Source organism: Accipiter gentilis, chromosome 8 (assembly GCF_929443795.1).
Source record: "Accipiter gentilis chromosome 8, bAccGen1.1, whole genome shotgun sequence".
Classification (NCBI taxonomy): Eukaryota; Metazoa; Chordata; class Aves; order Accipitriformes; family Accipitridae; genus Astur; species Astur gentilis.
Window position 1 is genome coordinate 34,890,874 of NC_064887.1, and position 24,686 is coordinate 34,915,559.

The window sequence follows — 24,686 nt, forward strand, 5'->3', positions numbered from 1 at the left end:
GCGTGTGTGCGTGCGTGCGTGCGTGCCTGTATTCAGTGTGCTCCTTTGCAGCCCTGTGTGCGTGCCTTTGTGGATTTGTGCGTGCAGTCGTGGTTTTGTGTGCGCCCGACCTCCTCGTGCGTGCGCCGTGCCGTGCAGTACGTGTGTGTTGGTGCGTGCCGTTGTCTGTGGATGTGCAGTCGCGTGTGCTCGGGGGGGGGTGAGCAATGTATGTACATGTGTGTGCTCGTGGGTGTTTCTGTGTGCCTAGGTGTGTTGGGAAGGGCACATCTGTTTTCTCCAGGGTGTTTGTGTGCGTGTTTATGGCACTGCAAAGGTTTTATGGTATAGCCTAGTCCTCCCTAGAGCAGACCTGCAGGAACATAGAGAAGCCCAGTACATCTCCTTCCCCTGCAGACAACTGAAACCAGTGCTCCCCTACCCTTGGGGCAGTCTTCTTGCCTGGGATATGCTGGGTGAGAGGCTGTCCTGGCCGAGCGTAGCTAAGCACAGGGAGGGAAGGGACCTCCTGCGCCGGGTGACATTCTCCATTGCAAATGTCTCGGAGGGCCATCTCTCATTCAGAAAGGCAGGTCTTGGACCTGGCATCTTTTCCCCTCTTATTCACTGTTCCCATCCCATCAGGACTGCCACCCTTGCCGTCAAGCTGGCTCTGGCGTCAAAGTCCCCGACACCATCATTTGCACTGTTAGGGCAGTGCCGCTCCGAAAAGGAGCCCAGCTCCAAGGAGCTGGCAATGCAAAGGCACGCCCAGTACAAGGAGGGATCCCCGGCTGCAGTGAGAGGGCATTGCCCATATTTAAGAAGGTGTCCCCAGGCAATCACGCAAGAGGAAAGTGGTCACCACCTGGCTGGGATAGGGCAAGGTAGGGTGCTGGCTGCTCCCAGCAAGCTGGCCATGCTGCCCAAAAGCTTCAGGGCAGCTGTGAGGCTGCTGGGGCTGGTCCTCCATTAGCCTTATGCCTTCTGAAGGGGCAGAAGTACAGTCTCAGCCCCATTTCCAGCCCTTAGCAGCACCAGAGGGATGCCAGAGGGCTGGGGATGAAGCAGGAGCCCAGCCCGTAGCCCTGGGGATGGCATTTCCTTCTCCCTGGGATTCCCAAATTAAATTGAGGGTGGGTGCTTCACCAGGGGGGGCAGCCGGGATGCCGACCCCTTGCTGTCCCCCGTTGCAGGCGGGAGCGTCGCCGGCGGCACCACATGTCCGTGTGGGAGCAGCGCACCAGCCAGCTGCGCCGGCACATGCAGATGTCCAGCCAGGAGGGCATCAACAAGGAAGAGCCAGCCCTCATCAACCCCCATGCCAGCATCTTCCGCAGGAAGAAACAGGGGGACGGCGTCGCCCTGGAGAAATGCACCGAGGAGCAGGGCGGCAAGGGCGAGCGGCCACCGGCCGAGGGACCTGAGCAGCCGGCCCCGGGAGCCAACCCCGGTGGTGGTGAGGACAGGAGGACCCCCTCGCCCCGGGCCAAGCGAGACAAGGAGTCGTGGCACCAGAAATCGTGCCACGGGAACTGTGAGACGGGTGAGCAGGATGGGGCAGGAGGCAGCATCGAGGATAGGGCCAGGATGAGGCAGAGCCAGCGGCGCAGCCGGCACCGCAGAGCCCGGATGGAGGGGAAGGAGCCAGCCGGTGCCCTGGGGAGCCGCTCAGCCAGCCAGGAGATGGGTCTTGAGGAGGCCAGCCCCACAGAGGGGGCGCAGGATGGGGACCGGTGCGGGGATGCGGCCGCAGCAGAGGCACTGATTCAGGGGGAGCCGGAGGCAAGCGGGGAGCCTGTCAGGTTGGTACCTGGGGAGGGCATCTTACAGTTCTCGCAGCTCCTCGTCCTGTCCCCTTATCTTCTCGCACCTCTTTTTCTCCCACATTCCTCCTGCAGGACGAACGGGGTCCCTGCCGGCGATGCCGAGCTGGTTGGGACCGCTGAGGAGGGGAGCCCCCCACAAGCAGTACCCGAGGCTCCCCGGGGGAAGACGGGCAGCCTGACGGAGCAGGACTGTAGCAGCCTGGACACCAGTGAGCAAGCGCTGCTGGAGGCCAGCCGCACCGTCAGCCGGAGCGAGCCCGACCTCTCCTCCATCACCCCCAACACCGAGAAGGCCACGGAGAGCACCACCATCATGATCGATGTCCACGACTCCGCTGTGGTACAGAGTGAGGACCTGTCTCTCTTTCCTGAGCCCCTCTCCTGGCCCTCAGGGACCCTGTGGGGATGGAAAGCTGCTTGCACGGCTTTTCCTATCCACATCCATCAGCTGGGGAGGCTTTCCTTGCTGCTCCTTGTAGCACCTCCCTCCAGCACCCCAGTTTTGCAGGGAAACCTGAACGCAATGCTGATGTGCCACCATCCCCTGGGGAGCTTCTCCCTTTCTCACCTCCTTCCCACCCGCCCCTTCGCCTGATCCCTCCTTCTCCCTTCCTCTCCGCTTGGGCAAAACACTCGCATCCCTTGTTTTTCCTAACACATCCACAGCCTCCGCCCAGCTCGCTGCTGCTCAAACCCCTTAACAGCATCCTCGCTGTCAAGGTGAGCCGCTCTAAATGGTGTTATTAATTAAACAGCACCGCGAAAGCTGGCCTTGTTAAAACTCCTTTCGTCTGCTTCATCCTGGCAGCTCATGTCTTTTCTTCCCTTCTGGTTCCTTTCCCCATAACGGCACGGGGGTGCAAAGCAGAAACCAGGGGGGTTGCACGTGGTCGGGTGGCAGGGACACCCCAGGGTGCTGTTTGTCTGCAAGGCCGGGCAAAGGCTCTCGCTTTCCTGCAGTTAGCAACAAGACAGATGGTGAAGCCAGCCCCTTAAAGGAGGCTGAGACCAAAGAGGATGAGGCAGAGATGGAGAAGAAGAAGAGGAAGAAGGAGAAAAGCGAGACGGGAAAAGCGATGGTGCCGCACAGCTCCATGTTCATCTTCAGCACCACCAACCCGTGAGACATTTTTTGGACTGTAGGAGCCTGGGGCTGGGGAGGGCTGCAAGGGGAAGGACCCCTAGCCATCGCTGAAGGCAGGCGATCCCCTTGGGAAGGGGCCTGAATATCTCCCAAACGGCCTGGATAACCAGCCACGGTGTTCCCCAAGCCCTGGCAGTGCTCTCTGTGTGTGCCAGCCACACTCATGGTTTTCTGTCCCAACTGCTGATTGCTAGCTGTGATTTTTATTCAATGCTTGTTACATTTTCCTGCAGTTTTCTGCTCCCCTGTAGCTCTTGCCCAGCTCCAGCAGCCTGGAAGAATAAACACCCCAGTTTCTGAGGGACTCTCCCTGGCTGGCTGTGGTGTGTCTGGGGGGCTGCAATGGCCAAGCAAAGGGGTCAGCAAGCCCAAACCACCCTTGGGCTCCCTTGTTTTGCTCCCCAGACTTTGCTGCCCATCTTTCTGCTCTGGAAGCTGATGTCGTGGGGTGGGTTTTGCACGTGGGCCATGCCTGGGGCATGCCAGGGGCTCACAGGATGGGGTGCGGGCTGTCTCCCTGCAGGGTGCGGAGGGCTTGCCACTACATCGTGAACCTGCGCTACTTCGAGATGTGCATCCTCCTGGTGATCGCTGCCAGCAGCATCGCCCTCGCGGCGGAGGATCCCGTCCTCACCAACTCCGACCGCAACAAAGTGATTGCAAACCTCCCCTGCTCCCCCCACCCCGCAGGCAGAGGTCTTGTAGGATTTTAGCTTCTGTGGTGGGGCACATGTGGAACATGGATCAGGGCAGCCGGTGACAGTGCTTGCTCTGCACTGTGGGGTCTGACTTCTTCCACATCACCTTCCTTTATAAAACCTGGAAATCCCTATCAGCCTCTCACACGCAGGGTTTAGAGCCTGGGGAGCAGACTAGGGTGCCTTGTCAATAGTAAAGTAGCTTAAACTGGGGAGATACTGATGTGCACAGGGACCGGTATGGGGGAGCATGATTCTGGTTCGCAGCATGATTTCAGAGCCACTTGCACCATGCATGGGAAATGTTTCTCTCCTGCCTTTGCAGGCTGGGTTTATGGCTGTCCTGAACTCTTAGGGAACAGGCTGGGTTTGGGGCAAGCAAACCAGCCCTCTGTCTGCACCTGAGCCAGGCGAGCCCTGGTGCGGGGTGGTAATGGGGTCTGGGTGGGCACCAGCAAGCCCGTTTGCTTGGCAGTGGCTGCAGAGCACCCGTGCCCTCTCTCTGCAGGTCCTGAGGTATTTCGACTACGTCTTCACTGGCGTCTTCACTTTTGAGATGGTTATCAAGGTAAGAGGCCTTGCGGGCTGGCTGTGCTGGGGATGCTCTGTCCCACAGTGTCCTTGCAGTGGGTGGGAAATAGCTCAGTTTTTTCGATTCTGGTCCTAAGTTTGGATGATGGAGACTTTAAATCCTGGTTCTTAGTGCTGGGAGTTGAGAGTGCTCAGCACCACTTTTATCAGTCTCCAAGCTCCCAAAAGATGATGCTCCTTGATATATAACTGAGGCGCAGGGACAGGTCTGCTGCTCCCCAGCGATGTCCCCGTCCCCAGCACATCCCACCTGCAGCTGCTTCCACTTGATGTCTGAGCTGCTCATTCCCTTCCTGTTTTTTTCTCACCATTTCCCCCCTGCAGATGATCGATCAGGGCTTGATCCTGCAGGACGGCTCCTACTTCCGAGACCTCTGGAACATCCTGGATTTCATTGTGGTGGTGGGAGCGCTGGTGGCTTTTGCCTTGGCGTAAGTGGCCGTCATTATTATCAGCTGCCTGCCTTCCCTTGGCTGGGGTGGGAGGAGGATGCAACTGTGTGTTACGGCTACTAGACCCTGATATTTTTTTTTAATTTCTCTACACCCTTCTGCTCTGTTTCTGGGATGGCTCCTGGCAGCGGTGCGTGGCTGCTCCAGAGATGTATTTCTCCTTATTTGTTAAATGCTGGTGAGCAAGCAGGCAGGGGGCAAGGCGGAGAAAGCTGGAGATGCTAGGAAGAGCTTGGTGGTGAAGGTGGACTTGAAAGAGGGCAGAAGGGGCTGTTAGAGAGGGAAAAAGGCCCAAGGGTGGCAGAGCTGGAGTTACACACCTGCAGCACATCCAGGGGCTCACAGAGACAGCAAAAGCAGCAGCCTGCCAGGTGGAGCTGCTCTCCAAACACGTTTGTGCTGGAAATGGTACCCCCAGCCAGTGGCTTTTCCTCTGCTCCAAGGGGGAGCGTTGCCCTGGAGCCCTGCAGGAATGGGGATGCAGCTGGTAGGGTTTGTGCCCACATCTTCTGCAGCATCACGCTGAGGGCAGGGTGCTGCGTGCTTGCTCTGCGGCATGTTCCTGCTGAGCGTTGCCTTGCGGTTGGGCTCTGGTACCGAGCTTGTGGCACCTGCAGGTGGGTCCTCCTCCACAGAGTGACTTGATGTCTGTGGTGCCCGTGCCATGGAGGGGAGAAGCATCCAGGGATGACTTTCCTGCTGCTCTGCCCTCCTCTGTGCTGCACTGGCACCCAGAGAGTGGGCAAGGGGCACCCTCTGGTTCCTGGGGCCATGATGGCCTGTCGGTGCCCAAGGAGGGAGAAGAGAGGAGATGCTGTGAGTTTGTCACACTGTTGTTCTCTCTTTGTGCCTTTGACACTGGCAGTGGTGGTGTTAGTGCTGGTGAGAGGGGAGGGCCTGGCAGCCGCGCAGACTGGAGCCCTGTCCTCGTCCACAGCTCAGGTACCGTGCAAGGCTCTTGCAGTGGCTGGGTCCAAGCCCCAAGGTCGCTTGATGGATTACAGCCCATAATCCGTTCCTCCCATCTAATCCCCTGGGCAGCAGCTCCTCCCCCTTGTTCTCACCCGTTGGCACCCTCCCCAGCCGGTTGCTTTTGTCTTCCTCACCCTCCTCACCCCTGTCTTCAACCGGTGCTTTCAGCTGCTGCTCTCTCCTTGGGAAGAGCATGGGAGAATTCAGTTCGCTCGGAGCAGGGATGAACCAGCTCCTGGGCAGGGCTGGGGGCTGACTGCAGACCCTGGCATGGGGAAAGGGTGTAGGGCAGATCCACTGGCTCCGAGCCCCCAGAAGGCCACCCAGGCCACCATGAGGATGGATCGAGCATCTCTGGGGGCTGCCTGATCCCCCTCTCTGCCAGGGCAGCCCCTCAGAGCATGTCTGCGGGGGGGTTAGGGGCATCAGCAGCCTGAAGATGTGCTGGATGGTTTGAGGGGCTTTAGGGGAGGACAGGGGAGCCTTTTCCTTCCAAGACATCTTTCATCAAGACTTTTTGATGGCTGAAGGACCATAGCTTGATGGCTCCGCCTGCTCCTGGGTGGACAGGTGTCCTCACTGCCGCTGACAGTACCAGAATCGGTGGTGGGCCCCCACCCTGCAAAGGTGACACAGTTCCTGGAGCTGGCAGGGTCCCTGCCTGCCAGCACTGAGCACACGGGGAAGATGCTGTGCCCCAATCCAACACCTCCTGCCACCTGCCTACTTCCACCCAGCCTCCCGAGGGAAGGACGGGTTCCTTTGGGCACAGGGCAGCTGGATTCTCAAGGGTGAGCACCCCCATTGGCTGTGGCACTGAACCCCCTCTCACGGAGAGGGCTGTTGCATCTCCACATATGTTTGCAGTAAGCATCTACGTTGCCTGCCCACTCTGGTAGCCGTAGCTGAATAGATACTGAGTCGCTTGTATTGTGGATGATGGCTCTATAACGTAAACCTGCAGGATTGTCCTTCTCCCCCACGTGTGACAGTGGCTCCTGCTAGAGGAGATGATCTCATGGCTTTGGGGGTGAGAAGAACAAAGGAACCACAGCAATTTCTAATGGGTTTGTACATTATAAAGCATTTATAAGAACACCTGCCTCTCCCCTCAGCAGCCTGTCGCCGCTGTGGCCCCAGGAGCCGCAGGACGTTTGTCAGCTATATATATCCCAACCTGCCGCCCTCCCTTCCTCCTTCCTGGTCTTGAGAGGAAAACTCTGGTGGTGATGTCTGAATCCCTCTCCTTTTCACCTCCCTCCATGAGCTCTTTGATGTGGGGCCAGGGGGGGATATGTCCTCCCTCTCCCTTGCCTCGCCTCCATGGCGCTGGGTGGGCAAAGCGATGCCCATGGAGCTGCTGCGGCAATTACATGGCTGAGAGCGGCTGGTGACCAAGTCCAGCACTTCCCGGTTAAAGAAATGCTGGGACATGCCATGCCATTTGGGTTTTCTGCCCCTTTTGCCTCCCCTCTGCGGTTTAGTTTTCCTGCGGGCGTCCTGGGTAGCTGTGGGCGCAACAGGAGGTCCCTGAGCTGGTCCAGCGGTGCCACCATCATCTGCTGGCTGTCAGTGCCATATCAAAATCACCGATGAGCAAGTGTCCACTCATAAAGCCATGTCGCCGTGTGCCGTTGTAGCTTGTCCATTGCCCCCTCAGAGCCTGTGCATCCTGAGTGAGAAGTCATCTTGGCTCATCCATAGCTCTCCACGTGGAAAGCGAATACGTCAGTCCAAATGCAACCTAAATAAAAAGCCCACTATAAAACCGTAAATCTCCAAAGAGTTCAAATTAAATTAGCTGAAATAACCAGAACCGTAACTAAAGACCCTGCTCGATTTTGCCTTCCATGGCACCCTCCAAGGAGGTATTACGCAGAGGATCGGCGCTCACTTGCAGCTTTGCGGAGCTGCCAAGAGGCAGTGATGCCTACGCTGGTGCGCTTGCAGCAACGGGAAATGCTGAGCGGTGGAAGGGTTGGTGAAAGGGTTGAGTGGTCAGTTTGTAGCCCTCATCATCTCACCTGGTGAGCAAGGGCAGAAGTTTCTCCACCCCGAGGTACCCAGCAGAGGTGCCTCTTTGCTGAGCAGCATCTCCTCGTGCCCATCAGCACCAGTGTCTGGAAGCAAGAGGGACCGTTACGCACTGCAAAATAACCTGGTGTGAGGCTGGTTAGGTTGGAGGTCTGATATCCCATCACAGAAGTGCTACAAAGTTAAACTATCACCTTTTCAACACACCTTCTACCTGTCTCACTAACATGCAGCCAGAGTCTGGGGTTATTTTTATGTTTTTCATGAAATGTTTTACTTTGTAGGCTTTGCCCCAGCACCGAGTGCTCTGCGTGCACATGGCAGGGACTCAGCTCAAGCAAGGATGGAGGTTTGGTTTGGAGCTAGGGACCTTGTAGACCACCTCGGCTTGTCTGAGAGTGTGTTCTGCTGGGTTGCAGGAAATTCCACACTGCAGCTCAGGCTCTTAATCAGTGGATTTCTTGATGGAGGTGATTTAGCCTGTTTGGATGGGAACTACTGGGGCTTTGCAGGTAGGTTCCCTTGGAGGCACCAAAGGCAGGTTGGGGGTAAGCCTCGAGGTCCCTCCCTGATTCCTGGCCAAGGAGGACCACGTGCCCACCCACTGTCACCCACTGTCCCGCTCTCTGTGGGTTCTTCTTGCAGCAGAGGTTTCACTATGCACCCACCCTCCCAAAACCTCCAGCAGGGAGGGCAGGGGCTTGCGGCTCGCTGGATGAGTCTCTCTCTGGAGATAAGCTCATCCTGGAGGACACAACATGGTCTGCTCCTTGTGCCTTTCAACCCTGGTGTGGGGTGATGGAGAGCTGCCCGAGGGGACTGCGGTCGTCCCTGTGCAGCTGCCCCGATGCTTTTCTTACCTTCTTCCTTTCTTCTTTCTTTTTCCCTCTCTCTATTGGTGCGGTTTGGTGGCTGCTGGGCTGGATCACCGACAGGAATGCTTTGGGGTAACTATGCCGTTCGGGTTGCTGCGGGGTGCCGCCCTGGGGAGCACAAGGGGGACAGGTGCAGGCGAGTGTCCGTCTGTCTGACACCTGTGCTGACCCTTAGCTGCGTTTGCAGAGACTGGAGCGTGCTGCTCTGCACGTACCCCTGCATTGCCCCAGGATGCATTAAAGGTGGTGTGCTCTGGGAAAGTGCAGAAGGGATTTTCTTTGCAAGCAGTGCAATTCCTTGCCTTCAAAGGAGGGTGCTTTCATTGCAGCTATCGGTGTCTGTGCAGTACTCTGAGAGAGCGTGAAGCACGCCCAAGGGAGCAGGGCAAAGCCGTGTCCGCTGCAGAGCTGAAGGCTCTGTCCCGGTGGGAGCTTTGCCTGCACTGAAGAGCTGTAGGGACTACAGCCCTGACATCCTCCGAGGGCATGGGATGTGGTTCATGCCAAGCTCAGGGGCCTGAGGAGAGCTCAGCCTCGGCCGTAGACACACCAAGGCCAGGCTTTTCTCCCGGTGTTATCCAGACCTACATCCATATCTGTGTTAGATCCCAAGAAAATCCACAGGAGGTTTCTTGAGGACTGAAGAGGTCCCTCCTCAGCAGATGTAAACCATTGCAGTTGAGTTGCCCTGGTGGCAGCTGGCACCAGCTGAGCGCTGCCCTAAATCCTCATCCCAGCCCCGAGTCGGATGTCCCAGCTGCTTACCCAGGCCCTGACACTGAGCAAAACAGGAGATGGGAGGTGCAAAGTGAGTCCTGGGGTTATTTGTACAGTTACTTCCCATGCATTTGTGGGGCTGTGCTCCTAGGGAGGACTATTAATTAGTGGTTTTGTTTACATCTTTTAACGATTAAGCTCAATATTGTGCTACCTGTTGCATTAATCCTTGCAAAGGAGCTGTGTAATTTGGAGCGTCTGTTGTTGTAAGTCAGTTCCTTGACATTTTTTGATGGTGCCTGGTGGATACAAACTGTGCCACCTTCACCAGGACCTCTCTGCTCCATCCTGGGTTCCAGCATGGCTTTAAGTAAAAGACAAGAAAAAAACCCTGGTATTGTGGTTGACATTAATCACCACATTCAAGAAATAGGGTCACGTGGGGTCTTAGTGCTGCTTTTCTAAATAATCCTAATAGTAAGCTCTGCCCGCCCTCAGCTAAATTGGGCTAGAGGCAAGTGCAGTTCTGATCTGGAGAGGGAAGAGAGGGCTGAGATTTTCTGAGGTGGAAGACCAGGCTGACCAAGTTAGGTAGCACTGATGGAATAAGGCAGAAAGTTGTAAGAGACAGCATTTGTGCAGAGAAGGCAAGCGTAGAGCATGTGCTTCCCTAGGAGAAAGTGAGGACCATGAATCTTGAGTTTAAACCAGGATGGAAAACCTTTGGTGAGAGACCTGCATGTAGACCCCATTGACTGCATCTCCCTCATTTTTTTGTGAATGCCTTGCAGCCAGTAGCAATGGAAGAAAACAAATTGCAATGGTCGTGGCCTTTTGCAAGCCCCATCTGCAAATGGCACATGCCTGCACTAGGGAAGCGAACCTCCATGGCCCCGTTGAGCAGCGTGCCTTTGGGACACGATGGAGGGCAGCGTGCCACAGCACCCTTCGGGCAGCTGCCCTTGCTTGGGCAGAGCATTGCGTCGTCTGCCCCAGCCCTGGCATGTTGCTGTTTTCCACAACGAGGGGATGTGTTAAGCTTGCTGCTCCCCAGCGAAGGGGAAAGGTGCTAATCCCGAGGAGGAGAGGATTGCTTCATTTTTCATCTCTGCCAGCTGTAGGCGCGTGTGTTGGAGGAGACTCGCTTAGGCGGGCTGAGCGCTCAGCAGTCACACATTTGTGAGTGCTGGCCCCCACGATGGCATGTGGCCCTCCTGTTCCCATCCTCACGCATGCTGGGGGGGGGGGGGGGATGTTGTCAGCTGTTGAAAACCCCTGAGCATCCAGCCCCGGGTCTGCAAGGTTATTGTCTCTCCGTTTCATTTTTGGGTGCGTGTGCCTCCCTCCAACACGGTAGGACCAACAAGGGCCGGGATATCAAGACCATCAAGTCTCTCCGTGTGCTACGGGTCTTGAGGCCTCTGAAAACCATCAAGCGACTGCCCAAGCTGAAGGTAATGATCCTCATCTCCTGCCTTACACCTGTCTCCTCCAGCATGGACCAGTGGGTGCAAGGACCACGTGCATTGATTTGCTCGTGAGCAATGAACAAGTAGTTTTAGGAGCCCCGTTTTCAAACACAATGCCAAACAGACGCTTTGTATCTGGAGGTGCAGTGAGTTATTAAAAGCAAGCCTGGATCTCTGCAAGGTGTCACGGTTCATTCCTCTGCCAGGGAAGGTGGGGATGGAGTGGACATGAGGCAGCAAAGCCCAGATGCTCTCCTGATAAAATAGGCTGCCCTGGCTTTGGAAGACCTCAAATCTCTTTCCAAAGTTCGTTACCTTACCCACCAGAGCAGCTTGCAAATGACTCGGGATTTTGTGTGCTGTGCTGTCATGGTGTTGCACCAGAGGGGGATTTCCTATCTGAATAGAGGGATTATTTACGCAGCGCAGGTAGGATTATGGATTCCCCTGCCTTAGCTGATGGGGTATAGAGCCAGAAAGGAGTAAGAGAACAAGGAAGCCCTGAGTTTTTTTCACAAGGCGATATTTGGCTGAGGGATGAGGCCCAGGGTGGCACCCCAGAGACATGAATTTTGACCCCAGCTGTTCCTCCCAATCGGTGGATGGATTCAGCCCGTGTCAGCTCATTTCTGGACACCTCTGTCTTCAGCATGAAGCAGGGATAAGGACATTCCTCTCTTTTTAAAGTGCTGTGAGAACTAGGGCTGAGAGCACAGCACAGCCTAGAGAGGTGCTGCTATTGCAGGCAGAGGTATTCGCTCTGCCTTGTTATCTGGGGTGATGCGAAACAAAGTGTTTACTAATTGGTCTTGAGTGCTGCTAATTACATCATCGGGGCTGTCCCCTGTCTGCTGCCCTGGTAGCAGAGAACATTGGAGGATATAAATATCCATCCCTGCTGCTGTCTCAGGGGCTGCTTAGTGTCCGTGTGTGTGCTTGGGGGTACTCCAGGTGTTAAACTCGCTCATAAAATAGCCCTTTGCCTGGGAGAAGGCCCAGCTCTTTTCTATTTTCCACCCCAGGAGTGGGAAATGTCTTTCCCTATGGTAGTCTTGAGGAAGGCTTTGATCCTGCCCTTTGCCAAGGCTGTCAGTTCCCCAAGGTCAGCTATGCCCTCTCCTCCAGGCTGTCTTCGATTGCGTGGTGACTTCCCTCAAGAATGTCTTCAACATCCTCATTGTCTACAAGCTCTTCATGTTCATCTTTGCTGTCATTGCCGTCCAGCTCTTCAAGGGGAAGTTTTTCTACTGCACTGACAGCTCTAAGGACACAGAGAAGGACTGCATGTAGGTACCCGGTTCAGTAGGTCCGATGCTGCTGACACTTCTGGCAAAGGCAGGGTGCTGGGTGGTGTCATCTTTGGGTTCCCAGTTAAGTCCTTGGTCATGATTCACTCTTGGCTGTAGTCTCTTGGGGTGGACGGCATGGGCTGAGTCCTGTCCCCATTGCTGTGTCAGCGCTGTGCATCTGTGCATGGGGTGCGGGATGGAAAGCCCTGCATTTTGCTCCTGTTCTCTTTCCTCCTTCTCTCTTACCTTTTGCTTTCCCCTTCTCTCCTTCCTCCCAGTTGTTACCAGCTTCTCCCTATTTCTCCCTCCAGCACTGCAGGAGGAGAGGTGCCCCCCGCCACCACACACACACGCTGCCCCTGGGGTTTAAAACCACTGTCCCATGGTCTGGCAGTGAAAAAAAAAAGGTCACTGCTGTCTCCTGCTGTCTCCCAACCTTGCAGAGGGAACTATGTGGACCATGAGAAGAACAAGATGGAAGTGAAGTGTCGGGAATGGAAACGCCATGAGTTTCACTATGACAATATCATCTGGGCTTTGCTCACCCTGTTCACAGTCTCCACTGGCGAGGGTTGGCCCCAGTGAGTATTCTGCTCCATCCATCCCCCTTGAATTAGGGTGGGCATGTCCCGATTGGGGTGGTTGGGTTAATAACTGGCTACAGCCAGGCAGAGCTGAGAGAGAAACTGCTGGGTAGGGAGGAGGAGAGGAAGGACAAGAAATTGTGTCAGAACAAAAGAGCTTTAGCCCCCGTATGAGGCTGGGACTGTGGCTGGGGTTAGCTTCTTCCTTAGGGAGTGAATGATGGATAATCCCTTCTCCTGTGTGGCCTTGATGTATATCTTAGCTCAAGTTTAGAGATGACCATAGGACTAGCCCTTTGTTCATGCTCATGTGAGCTTGGGCAATTTTTTCTCTGTATGTGGAGCGCTGGAAAATGTATTTTCCATCAGGGGCACAGGCAAAGCACCGTAAAACAAGCTGTGGCAACTTAGAAGGGTTGTCCTTGTAAAGCAGATTAAGACAGAGGTTTATCTTATCATTGTTATACCTGTGGATAGACAGAGCTGGCTGGTGCAAAGTGGGTCCCGTGAGAAGTGCTGCGTGGTGGCAGTCCTGATGGGCATATCTCTGGTTGCTTTTCTTCACCTGTCTGCCCACAGGGTGCTGCAGCATTCGGTGGATGTAACGGAGGAGGACCGCGGGCCCAGCCGCAGCAACCGCATGGAGATGTCCATTTTTTATGTTGTCTATTTTGTGGTCTTCCCTTTCTTCTTCGTCAACATTTTCGTGGCTCTCATCATCATTACGTTCCAAGAGCAAGGAGACAAAATGATGGAGGAGTGCAGTCTGGAGAAGAATGAGGTACAGTCTGGGGAGGGGGAAAGAGGACGTTTCCATGGGTTTTCTGCGGTTTGGGAGCTTGGAGCTCCCTAGATGTTGAAAAGGTGTAAGAAACCTGTGAGCCACCTGCCTGCCCACCCCATGAAGGAAAGAAGTGTGGCAGCCACCGTCCCCCACATTACCGTCGGCCAGGATCTGATGCACTTATTTTATTCCAGAGGGCCTGTATTGACTTTGCCATCAGCGCCAAACCCCTCACGCGGTACATGCCCCAGAACCGGCACACCTTCCAGTACCGGGTCTGGCACTTTGTGGTCTCCCCATCCTTCGAGTACACCATCATGGCCATGATAGCGTTGAACACCGTGGTGCTGATGATGAAGGTGAGCCAGCCAGAGTGAGCCTGTCCTGCTTGGGGCAGTGGGGAGAAGGAGATCGGTCAGGATGGGACCAGGGGGTATTTTGGTTGTTTCTAGGAGATGCTTTGAGGCAGAGTCTGAGCATGTATTCCCTTGGCATAGTTGCTTGAAACACCACATGCCCCAAACTGGAGGTGAGATCTTCCCTAAACAAACTGGCCCAAACAATCTGAACCTCTTAATTACTGCAGAAAGATCTGGATTTACTCTGTGCTTCCTTCTTAGAAGGAGTGGCAGCTGTCCTGGGAGAGGGGTGGAGAGGGAAAGGGGGAGATGGTCTTGAGGCACCTAGGGCAAGGAACATGGACCATCGCAAGTCTTCCTGGGGGCATTCATCAGCCAAGAGGCTGGCAGGCCCCCTCCTGGCTAGCAATATCTCTCTCTGTCCATCAGTACTACTCTGCTCCATACACCTATGAGCTGGCCCTGAAGTACCTGAACATTGCGTTCACCATGGTGTTCTCCTTGGAGTGCGTCCTCAAGATCATCGCTTTTGGCTTCCTGGTGAGTGACTGCTCCTGTTCTTGACGAAGGTGTTAATTTGGATGTTGGCAGCACACAGATCACAGAGGGAAGGTGTTAATAATGTGAGGTTGTTGCTATTTATTTTGGGTCCTGGCCCAAGAGCTGCTTTTAGGTTGGAATCGCTCCTTTGGTTCTCATTAAACTTCCCACTGTTGGATGCTGGTGGTGGAAGCCACAGTTGCTTTACTTTTTGCCCTGTTTCTATGGTACTCTGGTGCTTCGACCATGTAAGGGCTGTGCTGCCGCTCTGCTAAAGCCAACTGCTGCTGCAGTCATGCTGGTGGCTGCAGTCCCTTGTCCCTGGGAGCCATGAGATGCTGGTGCATTGCTGTCCTTGGGCTGTATCGGTCAGACCAGACCTGACCAGCAGTGAGACTTCCCTGCCTAATTCCCAGTCCTCAAGTCCCCAGCTGCTCATTTAAGATTTGAAGCCACGGATTGCCTTTTCTTCAGCTACTCTTTGCTGCTTATAAGCAACTGTCAGATTTGCTCTTTTATAGTTTCTTTCCTGTTTCTAACCCAAACTGGGAGATGAGGTCCACTAGCAGGAGGGTTTCTAGCCACCCTTCCCACTCCCGGCAGCACCAGCCATGGTCAAGTCCGGCCTTGTAGCAGCTGCTGCACAAACAGCAGAGGCTGAGCTGGGTCCGGGTGCCCACAAAGAGGAGGGCAAAGCAGCCTCATGGGTGTGAGGGTCGGCATGATGAGCTGTTGTAGCCTGGCCAGGGCTGCCTGTGGCCACTTCTCCTGCTCCTGTTCACCAGGGTGGCCTGTTGGATGCGTGAGTCATCTCCCAGGAGAAGCTGCTCACTGCAGACACGCTCACGTCTGTCACCGTCTCAGACGCAGGACGGTGCTCCTGACCGTGGCTGCATACAAATGGGCGGCATGGTCTCTGCTGCCGCCGTCCATGAGCAGCCTTGGCCCGTGGCCCAGTGCCCTTCAGACCTGCCATCCCTGAGCTCAATTCCATGACCCCTCTCTCCTTGCTTTTGCAGAATTATTTCCGGGACACCTGGAACATCTTTGACTTCATCACCGTCATTGGCAGCATTACGGAGATCATCCTGACGGACACCAAGGTGAAGCAGGGGCTGGGAGCAGCGGGACGTACCGCTGCGGGGTGGGGGGCTCCCGCCTCCCTCTGACCTTCTCATCTCCTCCCAGCTGGTGAACACCAGCAGCTTCAACATGAGCTTCCTGAAGCTCTTCCGGGCTGCTCGGCTCATCAAGCTGCTGCGCCAGGGTTACACCATCCGCATCCTGCTCTGGACGTTCGTGCAGTCCTTCAAGGTAAGACACATGTGCCCTGGTCTCCTCCCAGGCCACGGTGCTGGGCTGCTGCTCCCAAATGCAGGCTGTTCCCAAGGCTTTGCTGCTTGCAGGAGGGATGGATCGGCACAGCTTACCTGCTCGCTGTGCTTTTTGTACTCCTCTGGAGCTGGACCTGTGCTAAATGAGATGACTCATCTGCTTCTCTTGCAGGCCCTCCCCTACGTCTGCCTCTTGATCGCCATGCTTTTCTTCATCTACGCGATCATTGGGATGCAGGTGAGCACAGACATCTCCGTGTGCATCCCTCTGGCACGGACAGGCTGGACCAGCACGTCCTCAGCATTATGCATAGCAGCCAGCCTTGTGCCTGCCTGTCATTCCTTCACTCATCACGGTGTCCCAGAAGGTCCCAAGGGTGGAACAGCTTGTTTGGCAGCTGCAGAGCCACATGGCCTGGGGGACCTGCCACGGACTTGTTCAGTCAAGCTCCACAACTGCCTTCCCAACTTGTGCCCTTAGAGATGTGGCCCTGGGGACTCAGTTGGGCATCCTGTGTGGCATCCACTTTCAAATCGTCACCCCTTCATTTAGAAATTACACCCTATCTCCAAATCCCTAGCAGCCCCAGAGACTGATTTCATGCCTGAGGGACCTGGTGAGCAGCCTTCTGCCTTTCCAATCCAAATGGCTGGATCACAGCGGTGATCCAGCCCACTGTCCACCTTTTCCCTCTGCGGAGGGTTTATGTTGTAGTCGTGCTGCTGATGGTCTGCTTGGGCTCTCGTGCTTAGGAACCTGCAATGACCTACCAGATGGTGGGAGGTCTGCAGAGCATGGGAAAAGTGAGCTTTCCAGGCTCCAGCTGGCAAATAAGAAGCACGTGAGCTGACACCCTCAGCTCCACATGTGCCACAGGGCTGGCTCGGTTCTGTGATGACTAAATCCCACACTGAAGATCTGACAAAGCATCTTCGACGATGAATGCTTGGGATCTGGAGCTGCCCGATGAGCGAGCTGCCTCAGTACCCTATGCCGTTGCCTGACGTGTGCCACCAGGACAGGCAGATTTTGGGGAGGCAGCAGGCAGTGCAGTAGCCCCCCACTCGGGCTGCTTGGCAGCGCTCATGTTTAGTCTCTTCCACCCCCAATCTCCCTCCCCGAGAGTCCTGTGGCTGGTTTTGGCCACTCTGTCCTACACACCTCAGCACCGGCTCCAGGTGTTCTCCACGCTAAACAACCGCCAACTGACTCAGCCCCCCTCCCTGCTGTGTGGTAGTATTTGATTTATTTTATTTTTTTTTTAACACCATTGTGAACAAATCCCCAAGCAGTAAAGTCTGTAGGCGTTATTTGAGCAAAATAGCTGGAGGCAGAAAATATTCTACAATTACACATTCCAAAAAACCTGTACAGGGAAAAAATACTCTGCAGTTAGTGTATTTTTAGGTTCACGGAAAGTGGAATAAATATTCAACAGTAATAACAGCACATTTTTCCTATTTGAGGTACTTTACGAACATTCATTATGTCCTACCATGGCCTTGGCTGTGGGTCATTATTAGGATATTGTCCACGTTTGGGGCTTCGTTGCCTCTTTCGGCCCTGGGGACAGTAGTCCCAGGTGTCTGGCTGTCCGTGGTGGATTAGCGGTCGGTCTGTCCCTCCCTCACTGTGCCCTTCCCCACCCTGGTTGTACCACTGTGCCTGACCTCAGCATCATGGAGCGTTTCTCCACCAAGGGAAAAGCTCCCGGGAGTTTCCAGGAATGTGACCCAGCACCCACCCAGGGTAGTGTGACCTGTCCCTGTGCCTCCAGCATGCTCGGGACCACTGGGTGCCGTGCAGTGCTCAGATGCTGCCCGTACCACAGCAGAGGAATGGATGTGGAGCGGTTGGACTCGGTTGGTCCCGGGTCCTCTGCGCTCCTGTTTCCATGGCAGCTCAGCCTCTCGCAGCCTTTGCTGCCCACTGCAAATCCTTCCTGAGGAGAGGAGAGTCTCCTTCCCCAATGGCTGCTCAGAGCCAGCTCCTTGCCACGCTGGGGTGCTTTTTCATGGGGGATTGCACAGAGAGGGGGGACGTCAGCTGCTTTGGGGGCTGGCTGCGCTGAGAGTGATGGACCTCGGGCAAGATCGGTCCCTGCAGCACAGGGGTGTGTGCCCGTGAGCCGAGGTGAATGTGCAGCCACTTCCCCAACCACTGAGCTCTTGCCTGAATAACTGAGACTTTTTTCTCCCTCCCATAGGTTTTTGGCAATATCAAACTGGATGAGGAAAGCCACATTAATCGGCACAACAACTTCCGCAGCTTCCTGGGTTCCCTCATGCTCCTCTTCAGGTAAGTAACCATAAAAAACTCCTTTGGCAGCGTTTTTAGGTGCAGGCATGCCAGGAACCAGGCTGGGCAGGTTCTCGCCACAGGCTGTTTGGTGGAGGTCAGGTTTTGGTGCTAGAGAGCAGCTGGGCAACGCATGGCCACAAGACCTCAGGAACCCCCTTTTTTCCCCCACCTTGCCCCCAAAAGGACATCTGTCTCCCAGCTCTTTGGACCAGCTGGCTGGGGGAAGTTGGCCCCATGTGCCAAGAGCTACACCCTGGCATGGCTGCACTTGTGTGGGTCCAGCTTGGTCGCTGCTCACCCAGTGTCTTGCTCCTCTGCATGCTGGAGATGTGCTTAATTTGGGTAGGGGGTTGCACAGCTTCTTGTGAGGCCTCTCCTGGGGGCATCCTACCCCGGCTCCATGCTGTGCAACCACGAGCTGCTGAGTGTGGCTGTGTTGGGTGCAGGAGTGCCACTGGAGAGGCATGGCAGGAGATCATGCTGTCCTGCCTGGAGGGCAAAGGCTGTGAGCCGGACACTACAGCGACGTCCGGGCAGAATGAGAACGAGCGCTGCGGCACTGACCTGGCCTACGTTTACTTCGTTTCCTTCATCTTCTTCTGCTCTTTCTTGGTGAGTTCCTCCTCCCTGAGAGACCTGGGCATCCCTCTCATCAGCCCCCCAACCTGTACCCCTGCCATAGGGTCATCAGCCATCTTCCATCTTCCCATGACTACCCTTCCTTCTCTCTCTCCCTTCCCTTCTCTGCTCTCTCTCCCTCTACTTTCCTTTCTCTCTGCCTTTTTCCCTTTCATTTAGATGCTCAACCTGTTCGTGGCAGTCATCATGGACAATTTTGAATACCTGACTCGGGATTCCTCCATCCTGGGACCTCACCATCTAGATGAATTTGTCCGGATCTGGGCAGAGTATGACAGAGCAGCGTGGTATGTAGCCAGCTCCTTCTCTCCTGAGCAACCTCTCAGAGCTGGTTTTAAACAGGCATCTCTCTGTTCTGCTATTGAAAACCAGCTGCAATGCCAGGACAGTCAAGGAAGGGCTGCTCTTGCTTGCAGTCATTACAAGGGCAGCAGCTGGTTCCTACAGAGCCTGGTGGCACAGGCATCTTAGGTGATGTTCACGGTTTGCCATGGTGTTTATCCTGAGTCCTGGAGGTTCCTGCTCTTTCTCTCCTCCCCAGCCAGTGGGCAGGTCCCTCTCAGCCTCCTTCCCTGTCCCCATGCACCAGCTGGGTGCCTCTGCCCTGAGACTGGCTCTATCGCCTGGTCCCCAGCACCCACAGCTCCCTGTCAGAGCAGGGCTGAGCATGGCTTGTTCCCAGCAACGGGGAGCTGCCGGGGATCTGCTGGGCTTCTGCCAAGTCACATATGGTGGGTCTTAATGGGTTTGGGGAATTATGTTCTTACGCTGGCCAGCCTGCTCACCCCTCTAGAGACGGGAGGACTTTGTTTCCTGCACTCATGCCCTTGCTGATGAGGACCCCAGTGAACAGGGCGCCCATTTCCAGGCAGTAGCCTGTTCCCAGCAATGCGATGGGTTCAAAGCGGTCGTGCATACCCTGGGTGGCCGGGCTTTGGCTCTGCTCCTGCTGCTGCTGCTGCAGAGGACTTGTTCTCTGCCACTCCTCCCAAAACAGTCTGGAGCATCCCTAGGGCAGTGTGGAGCCCTCAGCAGCTCTAGGAGCATGTTTGCCTTCCACTCAGGCCCAGCACCGTGAGGGTGCCTTGTGTGGCCCCTTCCTCCCTCCCCCAGCCCAGCGACAGCCTCTTTGGAGCCACGACCCACCACCGCTGTGCCTGGGAGTGTGGGCGATCTTAGCTTGAGAGCCCTTGGCAGCCACACATGCTCCCTTTGGAGAGTCTATGCCTCCACTGCTAATGTCCTGCCCCTCAAGAGACCAGCTCTAGCCAAGATTTTTTTTTTTTATGCCTAGTATCATCAGCTCCTGGCATAATTTCCTCCACCATTTCTGTCCAATCCTGTGCAGTTCAGTGCTGGCCAGGTTCCTCCCCACGTGGCCTCCTCCAGCACTCTTGCTGCTGTGCAAGGTCCCTGTGGGCAGGTGGGTTTGCTTGTTAGTGGGCAACTGTGCCTTGTGCAAGGGGGAGAGGTCAGTACGGTGAGTAGATATCCTGATGGACAACTAGAGAAGGGAGAGGAGGTGAGAGCAGTGAAACATCCAGCTGCTTGGTGTGGGGCTTCTCACCTATGGCTTTTGGGAAGGATTTCTTCACACCAGGCACTTCATTCACTCCTGCCCCCCATGTTGGTGGCCTGGGACAGTCACTGAAAAAGCATGCCTGAACTGTCCTATCAATGCCATGTACCCCTCTGATTTCTGAGCAAGCCATGCTCTTTCATCATGATATGTAGCCAGTGGTTAGGGGACATGCGCAGGAGCCAGTGGTGCTGGGCCTGTGGGGGCAGTCCCGGCCCCCGTTGCTGGGTGAGGAATGGGTGAGTACATCTGAACGGGTCCCACCACCTGAGCGGGACAGCAGTTCTGCATCCTGACACTGGGACCATCACATGAAGATCTCGTGGGGACACCGCCCAGCACCAGGGGGGCTTGGGGATGGGTTTTGCCAAGATGGTTGGGTTAGTTCTGGACAGCGATGGAGAGGGGATGGGAGAAGAGCAAGGAGAAACCAGAGGCAAAAGCGCCGGGTAGGATGGTAACGCTGTTCTTTGCCTCCTCGCGTGGTTTCCCTCCAGGCTTGTCTAAGGATGCCCAGGAGGCTGCAGCATGCTGCACCTCAGCACTTCCACCCCACACGGTCCTGCTTCCCAAAGGGCTCTGGTCTGGAGCGGAGTGGGGAGCTCAGCATCTGATGGCCCCTGCACCCTCTCCTACCAGCTCTCTGCCTCAACTGCTTTGTTATTTCAGCCGGTGCAGGAGGGATATGGGCCGTATCCTGTGATGACTGCACCCTGGTCTGGGGAGATGTGCTTCTGTGGGCGAGAAGGGGTGTGTGTATGGGAGGGTTTGCTTCTAATAATGTGTACCCTTGGCAGAGCATGGTCTGGTGGTCGGAGCACAAGACTGGACCGCAAAAGACCTAGGTGCTAGTGCCACAGCCACCAGTCACCAGCTGGTCACATTATCTCTCCCCGTCTCAGGTTCCCCAGATACTGGAGATACAAGTGACTCGGCTGCCAACCTCTCTGGGACCTTGTGAGGACCAGAGAGTTGGCCATGCGAGGGCAGGCTCTCTGGTGGTGTGATGGGTCATAACTCCATCAAAAGGGCTCGTGGTGGCTAGAACCCAACCAAGCTGCAGGCTCACCCCATCTGAAATTCCAGCCCTCTCCCACCAGGCATAGGTGGCCAGGGGCACGATGAGGAAGGGTGATGGGGTGGTGTTCACTGCCAAAACTGTCCTTTTCCAGCGTCAAGATGGGTCAGTGTGAGGAGGTATGAGCTGACTTATGGTGGAGAAGGCAGTAGCTGATGCTCACAGCTTTCCCCTCTCTGGGTCTGACAGAGCCAGAAGAAGAGCTGTGCACCCCCAGGGCTCTTGCCCCACAGATGGTCCCAGCATCCCCTGGTTAAGCTCTCCATCCTCCCCTCCACCCTCTCAGTGTCCTATTAACCCACCTGTGCTTCCTTTGCAGCGGCAGGATCTCGTATAAGGATATGTACAAATTAGTACGGGTGATCTCGCCTCCTCTGGGCCTAGGAGAGAACTGCCCCTACAGGGTGGCGTGCAAGGTTTGCCTCCCAGTCCTCCGCCACAACCTGGCCACGGGACGCACCATCCACCCCTCCTTCCCCTCGCTCCACCGCCACCGCGCCTCCCGAGGGAACCCTGACGTTGCTTTCCTTCGAGTTTAAAGAGGTCCGCGGCCTCCCAGAGCCAGCAGCTGTCCCCCTCGAGGGGAGGCATGAGTGGGGCCAGGGAGGGGGCTCAGAGCCTCCTGGGGTGGGTTTCAACAAATTGCGTCCCCCAGCCAGCCCCCTGCCCCAGCTCCGTTGGTGCAGAGAGCCCCTGAAGAGTGCTGGGCCAAATACCACCATCCCTGCTTGGGTTCTCAGAGTGCCCTCACGTGGGAGCAGGAGTTTTTTTGGGGGGCTTAGATGTGGTTTGCTCCTGGGGAGGGAAGGGAGGGAACAAAAGGCAGGAGGATATTGGGGGCTTTGCCGTTGTTTTGGAGAGTGAGGACTGAGGGGAGGCCAGGGTGACCCCTCTTCCTGGGCGACGCTGTGCTGTACCCAAGAGACTCTTCCTCAACTGTGGCACTTGGAGGACACATGACCATGTCTCTGGGGAGCAGGACTCTTACTAGTCTTGTCCTTAGCTTGCTGGACCTGTTTGGGAGGTGGTGGCACCTGGGCACATCTCTGGAGCTCAACAGCTCCTTTCCTTCCGCTTGAGCCAAGGTCCCGGCTGCTGACTGTGAGTCCATGGCAGCAATTTGGCCTCCTGGTGTCTCTCTGACTTGCATGGGGTTTTTTACATTTTATTTTGGGTTGACAGTTGAGCAAAATCGTGCATCTGCTGCCTTCTCCAAGGTGCCATGATGCCTATGTCTGTGTCCATGGCATGAAAGGATGAACCGCAGAATTTGCTTTTCCCTCTGCATCCCTCACAGCATCTGAGGAGATGTACGAGGGAAGCTCAGATGCCCCCGGTCTTTGATCTTGGCTCTGCAGAGGAAGAGGGTTCCTTGGTGCAGCATGATGTAGCCACCACATCCTTCTCGCCACGTCAGAGGTACTTCTTCCAGCCAGCATCCCTGGAACGGGTCTGTCACCCTCCACAGCTGGTTGTGGGGATGATGCACACATTTGAAATCTTGAAGTAGACCACCAGCAGTAAAGCAGAGGAAGCAAGACAAGGCCTGGATGCTCGGTCATCTCATTTATGAAGAGGTATTTAGGGATAGGAGATTTCTTGCAAGAATCTCAGATGGCTCATCTGTTCAAGGAGGGGCTCCTTGCAGTCTTTCCACTCTGTTGCATGCCTAGCAAAGGATGGCGGCTTTGCTGAGGACAGTTGCTCAGGTCCCTGCAGACAGAAGACACCTTCAGGAGGAATTTCTAGCCTTTCTCGATTGATGTCAGGGCTCTACTGGCAAATGCTGCTCTCCTAAGCTGGATCACCCGGTGCTCAGAAGGGTACCTGTAATGCTTCCTGGGAAGAGGGAGCTCTGCAACAGTCTGGGCTTTATGCTGACTCTGTGGGACGGACACAGCAGTGAAGATGCATAAACGCAATGAGAAGTGGAGGCAGAGTGTGACTAGCTTCTGTTGTCATGTGAGGGAGAACATTCCCATCTCTTCCCTGTGTTACCTCATTCTCCTCCTCCCTGTGCATGGGGTATTTCAAGGACATGAGAGATTTTCAGGGATACCTACTGCCCTGGAACAATTCCCAAAAGGCAACCGATGAAGAAAGAAAACCCACATGGTCATTGCATCTTGCCACCATGGTCCAGATCCCAAAATGCCAACCCAACTTGCTCACCTTTCAGTTTGGTGAGCCTGCCCTGCACATCACAGTGCACAGGTTCAGCTCCCTGGACCCCACACCCCTATCCTGCCAGGCAATGCCACAATGATGACTTGCAGAAACAAACACCAACATGTTTATGGAGCGGTGGACAGCCTGCTCTAGAAAAGCTGGTGCTTGGGCAAATTCGGGATGCTGCACGGAAGCATACCTGCTAGGCCATCCACAGGGGGACTAACAAAGGGGCATTCATGCAGGAAGACTTCAAGAAGTCCGGCAAGCTCTGCCCTTATGCTGGGGAGAGCAGGTCTTGTCATCATATCTTTCTGGGACTGCATCCTGGCAGCCAGCTCCACTCCTTGGGGCTATCTCTGCCTTTCTTCAACCCATCTGCTTCTGGCAGTCATGCAGAAGTGAGCCAAGGAGGTGGCATTGCCTTTGCCCCCTAAAAGTAGCCCTTGAGATGGTCATGGGTCAGGCAAATGCTCCACAGACATTCATGTCGCTGTGGACATCTCCTATTACTGGATCTACTCTCGCATCACTTGCTGTTCTTGTGCTCTGTTCCTAACAGCCTGGTATGGCACAGTACTTATTTCCTAACCACAGGAGGACAGATGTCCCCCAGATTTCCTCCTCCATTACTCACAGGGTTCTCTCAGAGCCCCAGGACCGAGCCATTACTGCCTGGTGGTTTTACAGGCCACCCTGTGCCATAGCCACAGGGCACACCTCCATCCAGACACAAGACAGATGGCCAGATCTCCCATCAAGGATGTGCCTGTGCTGGGACCAGCTCTTGGGAGCCATCCTGTTTGGAGGGATGACCTTGCATGTGCCTTCCTGTGCTTCACTCCATGTAGATGTGGTTTCTGGGCACTGCTGTGCTGCTCAAAACACTTTGAGATCTCTGCTCTGAGAAGCAACAAAGTGTGTGTTCTGACTGTGAGAACAGCACAGTTCTCGTGCGGTCCTTCTTGGTTACTGATGCAAACTCCTCCTTTCATGGGAATCCATTCCTCCTTTATTGTGCAGAGAATCTCCGTATGAAGGACAGTGTTTGGTGTGTGCTGGGTGCACTAAAATCCCCCCTGCCAGGAAGGGTGGGTGGAAGATCACCGTCTTGCTTCCTTTTTGCAAAGTTCTTGAGCATAAAAATTTTGAAGTCAACTTCTCCCCATCCGACACCTCAAGTAAGTGCACATCCAGCTCTGCCAAGACACTGCTTATGGACTCCTGAACCTGGATATTTCTTCTTGATCATCTCACTTAATAGTCCCC

At 55.2% G+C, this 24,686-nt stretch overlaps 1 protein-coding gene across 1 annotated transcript in view; it reads left to right on the plus strand.

The window, feature by feature from the left end:
* CACNA1E (calcium voltage-gated channel subunit alpha1 E) overlaps nt 1–24,686 on the plus strand; it is a 97,266-nt gene that overhangs the window by 61,377 nt on the left and 11,203 nt on the right. Inside the window, exons 19-37 of the mRNA XM_049809146.1 lie at nt 1,176–1,784; nt 1,881–2,155; nt 2,769–2,928; nt 3,476–3,605; nt 4,159–4,218; nt 4,566–4,672; nt 10,649–10,745; nt 11,886–12,046; nt 12,493–12,630; nt 13,213–13,414; nt 13,612–13,776; nt 14,206–14,316; nt 15,336–15,419; nt 15,505–15,630; nt 15,823–15,888; nt 17,858–17,949; nt 18,399–18,564; nt 18,751–18,878; nt 21,568–21,664. Of these exons, the coding sequence (XP_049665103.1) occupies nt 1,176–1,784; nt 1,881–2,155; nt 2,769–2,928; nt 3,476–3,605; nt 4,159–4,218; nt 4,566–4,672; nt 10,649–10,745; nt 11,886–12,046; nt 12,493–12,630; nt 13,213–13,414; nt 13,612–13,776; nt 14,206–14,316; nt 15,336–15,419; nt 15,505–15,630; nt 15,823–15,888; nt 17,858–17,949; nt 18,399–18,564; nt 18,751–18,878; nt 21,568–21,664 (2,974 nt within the window). The remainder of the gene's footprint in view (nt 1–1,175; nt 1,785–1,880; nt 2,156–2,768; nt 2,929–3,475; nt 3,606–4,158; nt 4,219–4,565; nt 4,673–10,648; nt 10,746–11,885; nt 12,047–12,492; nt 12,631–13,212; nt 13,415–13,611; nt 13,777–14,205; nt 14,317–15,335; nt 15,420–15,504; nt 15,631–15,822; nt 15,889–17,857; nt 17,950–18,398; nt 18,565–18,750; nt 18,879–21,567; nt 21,665–24,686) is intronic.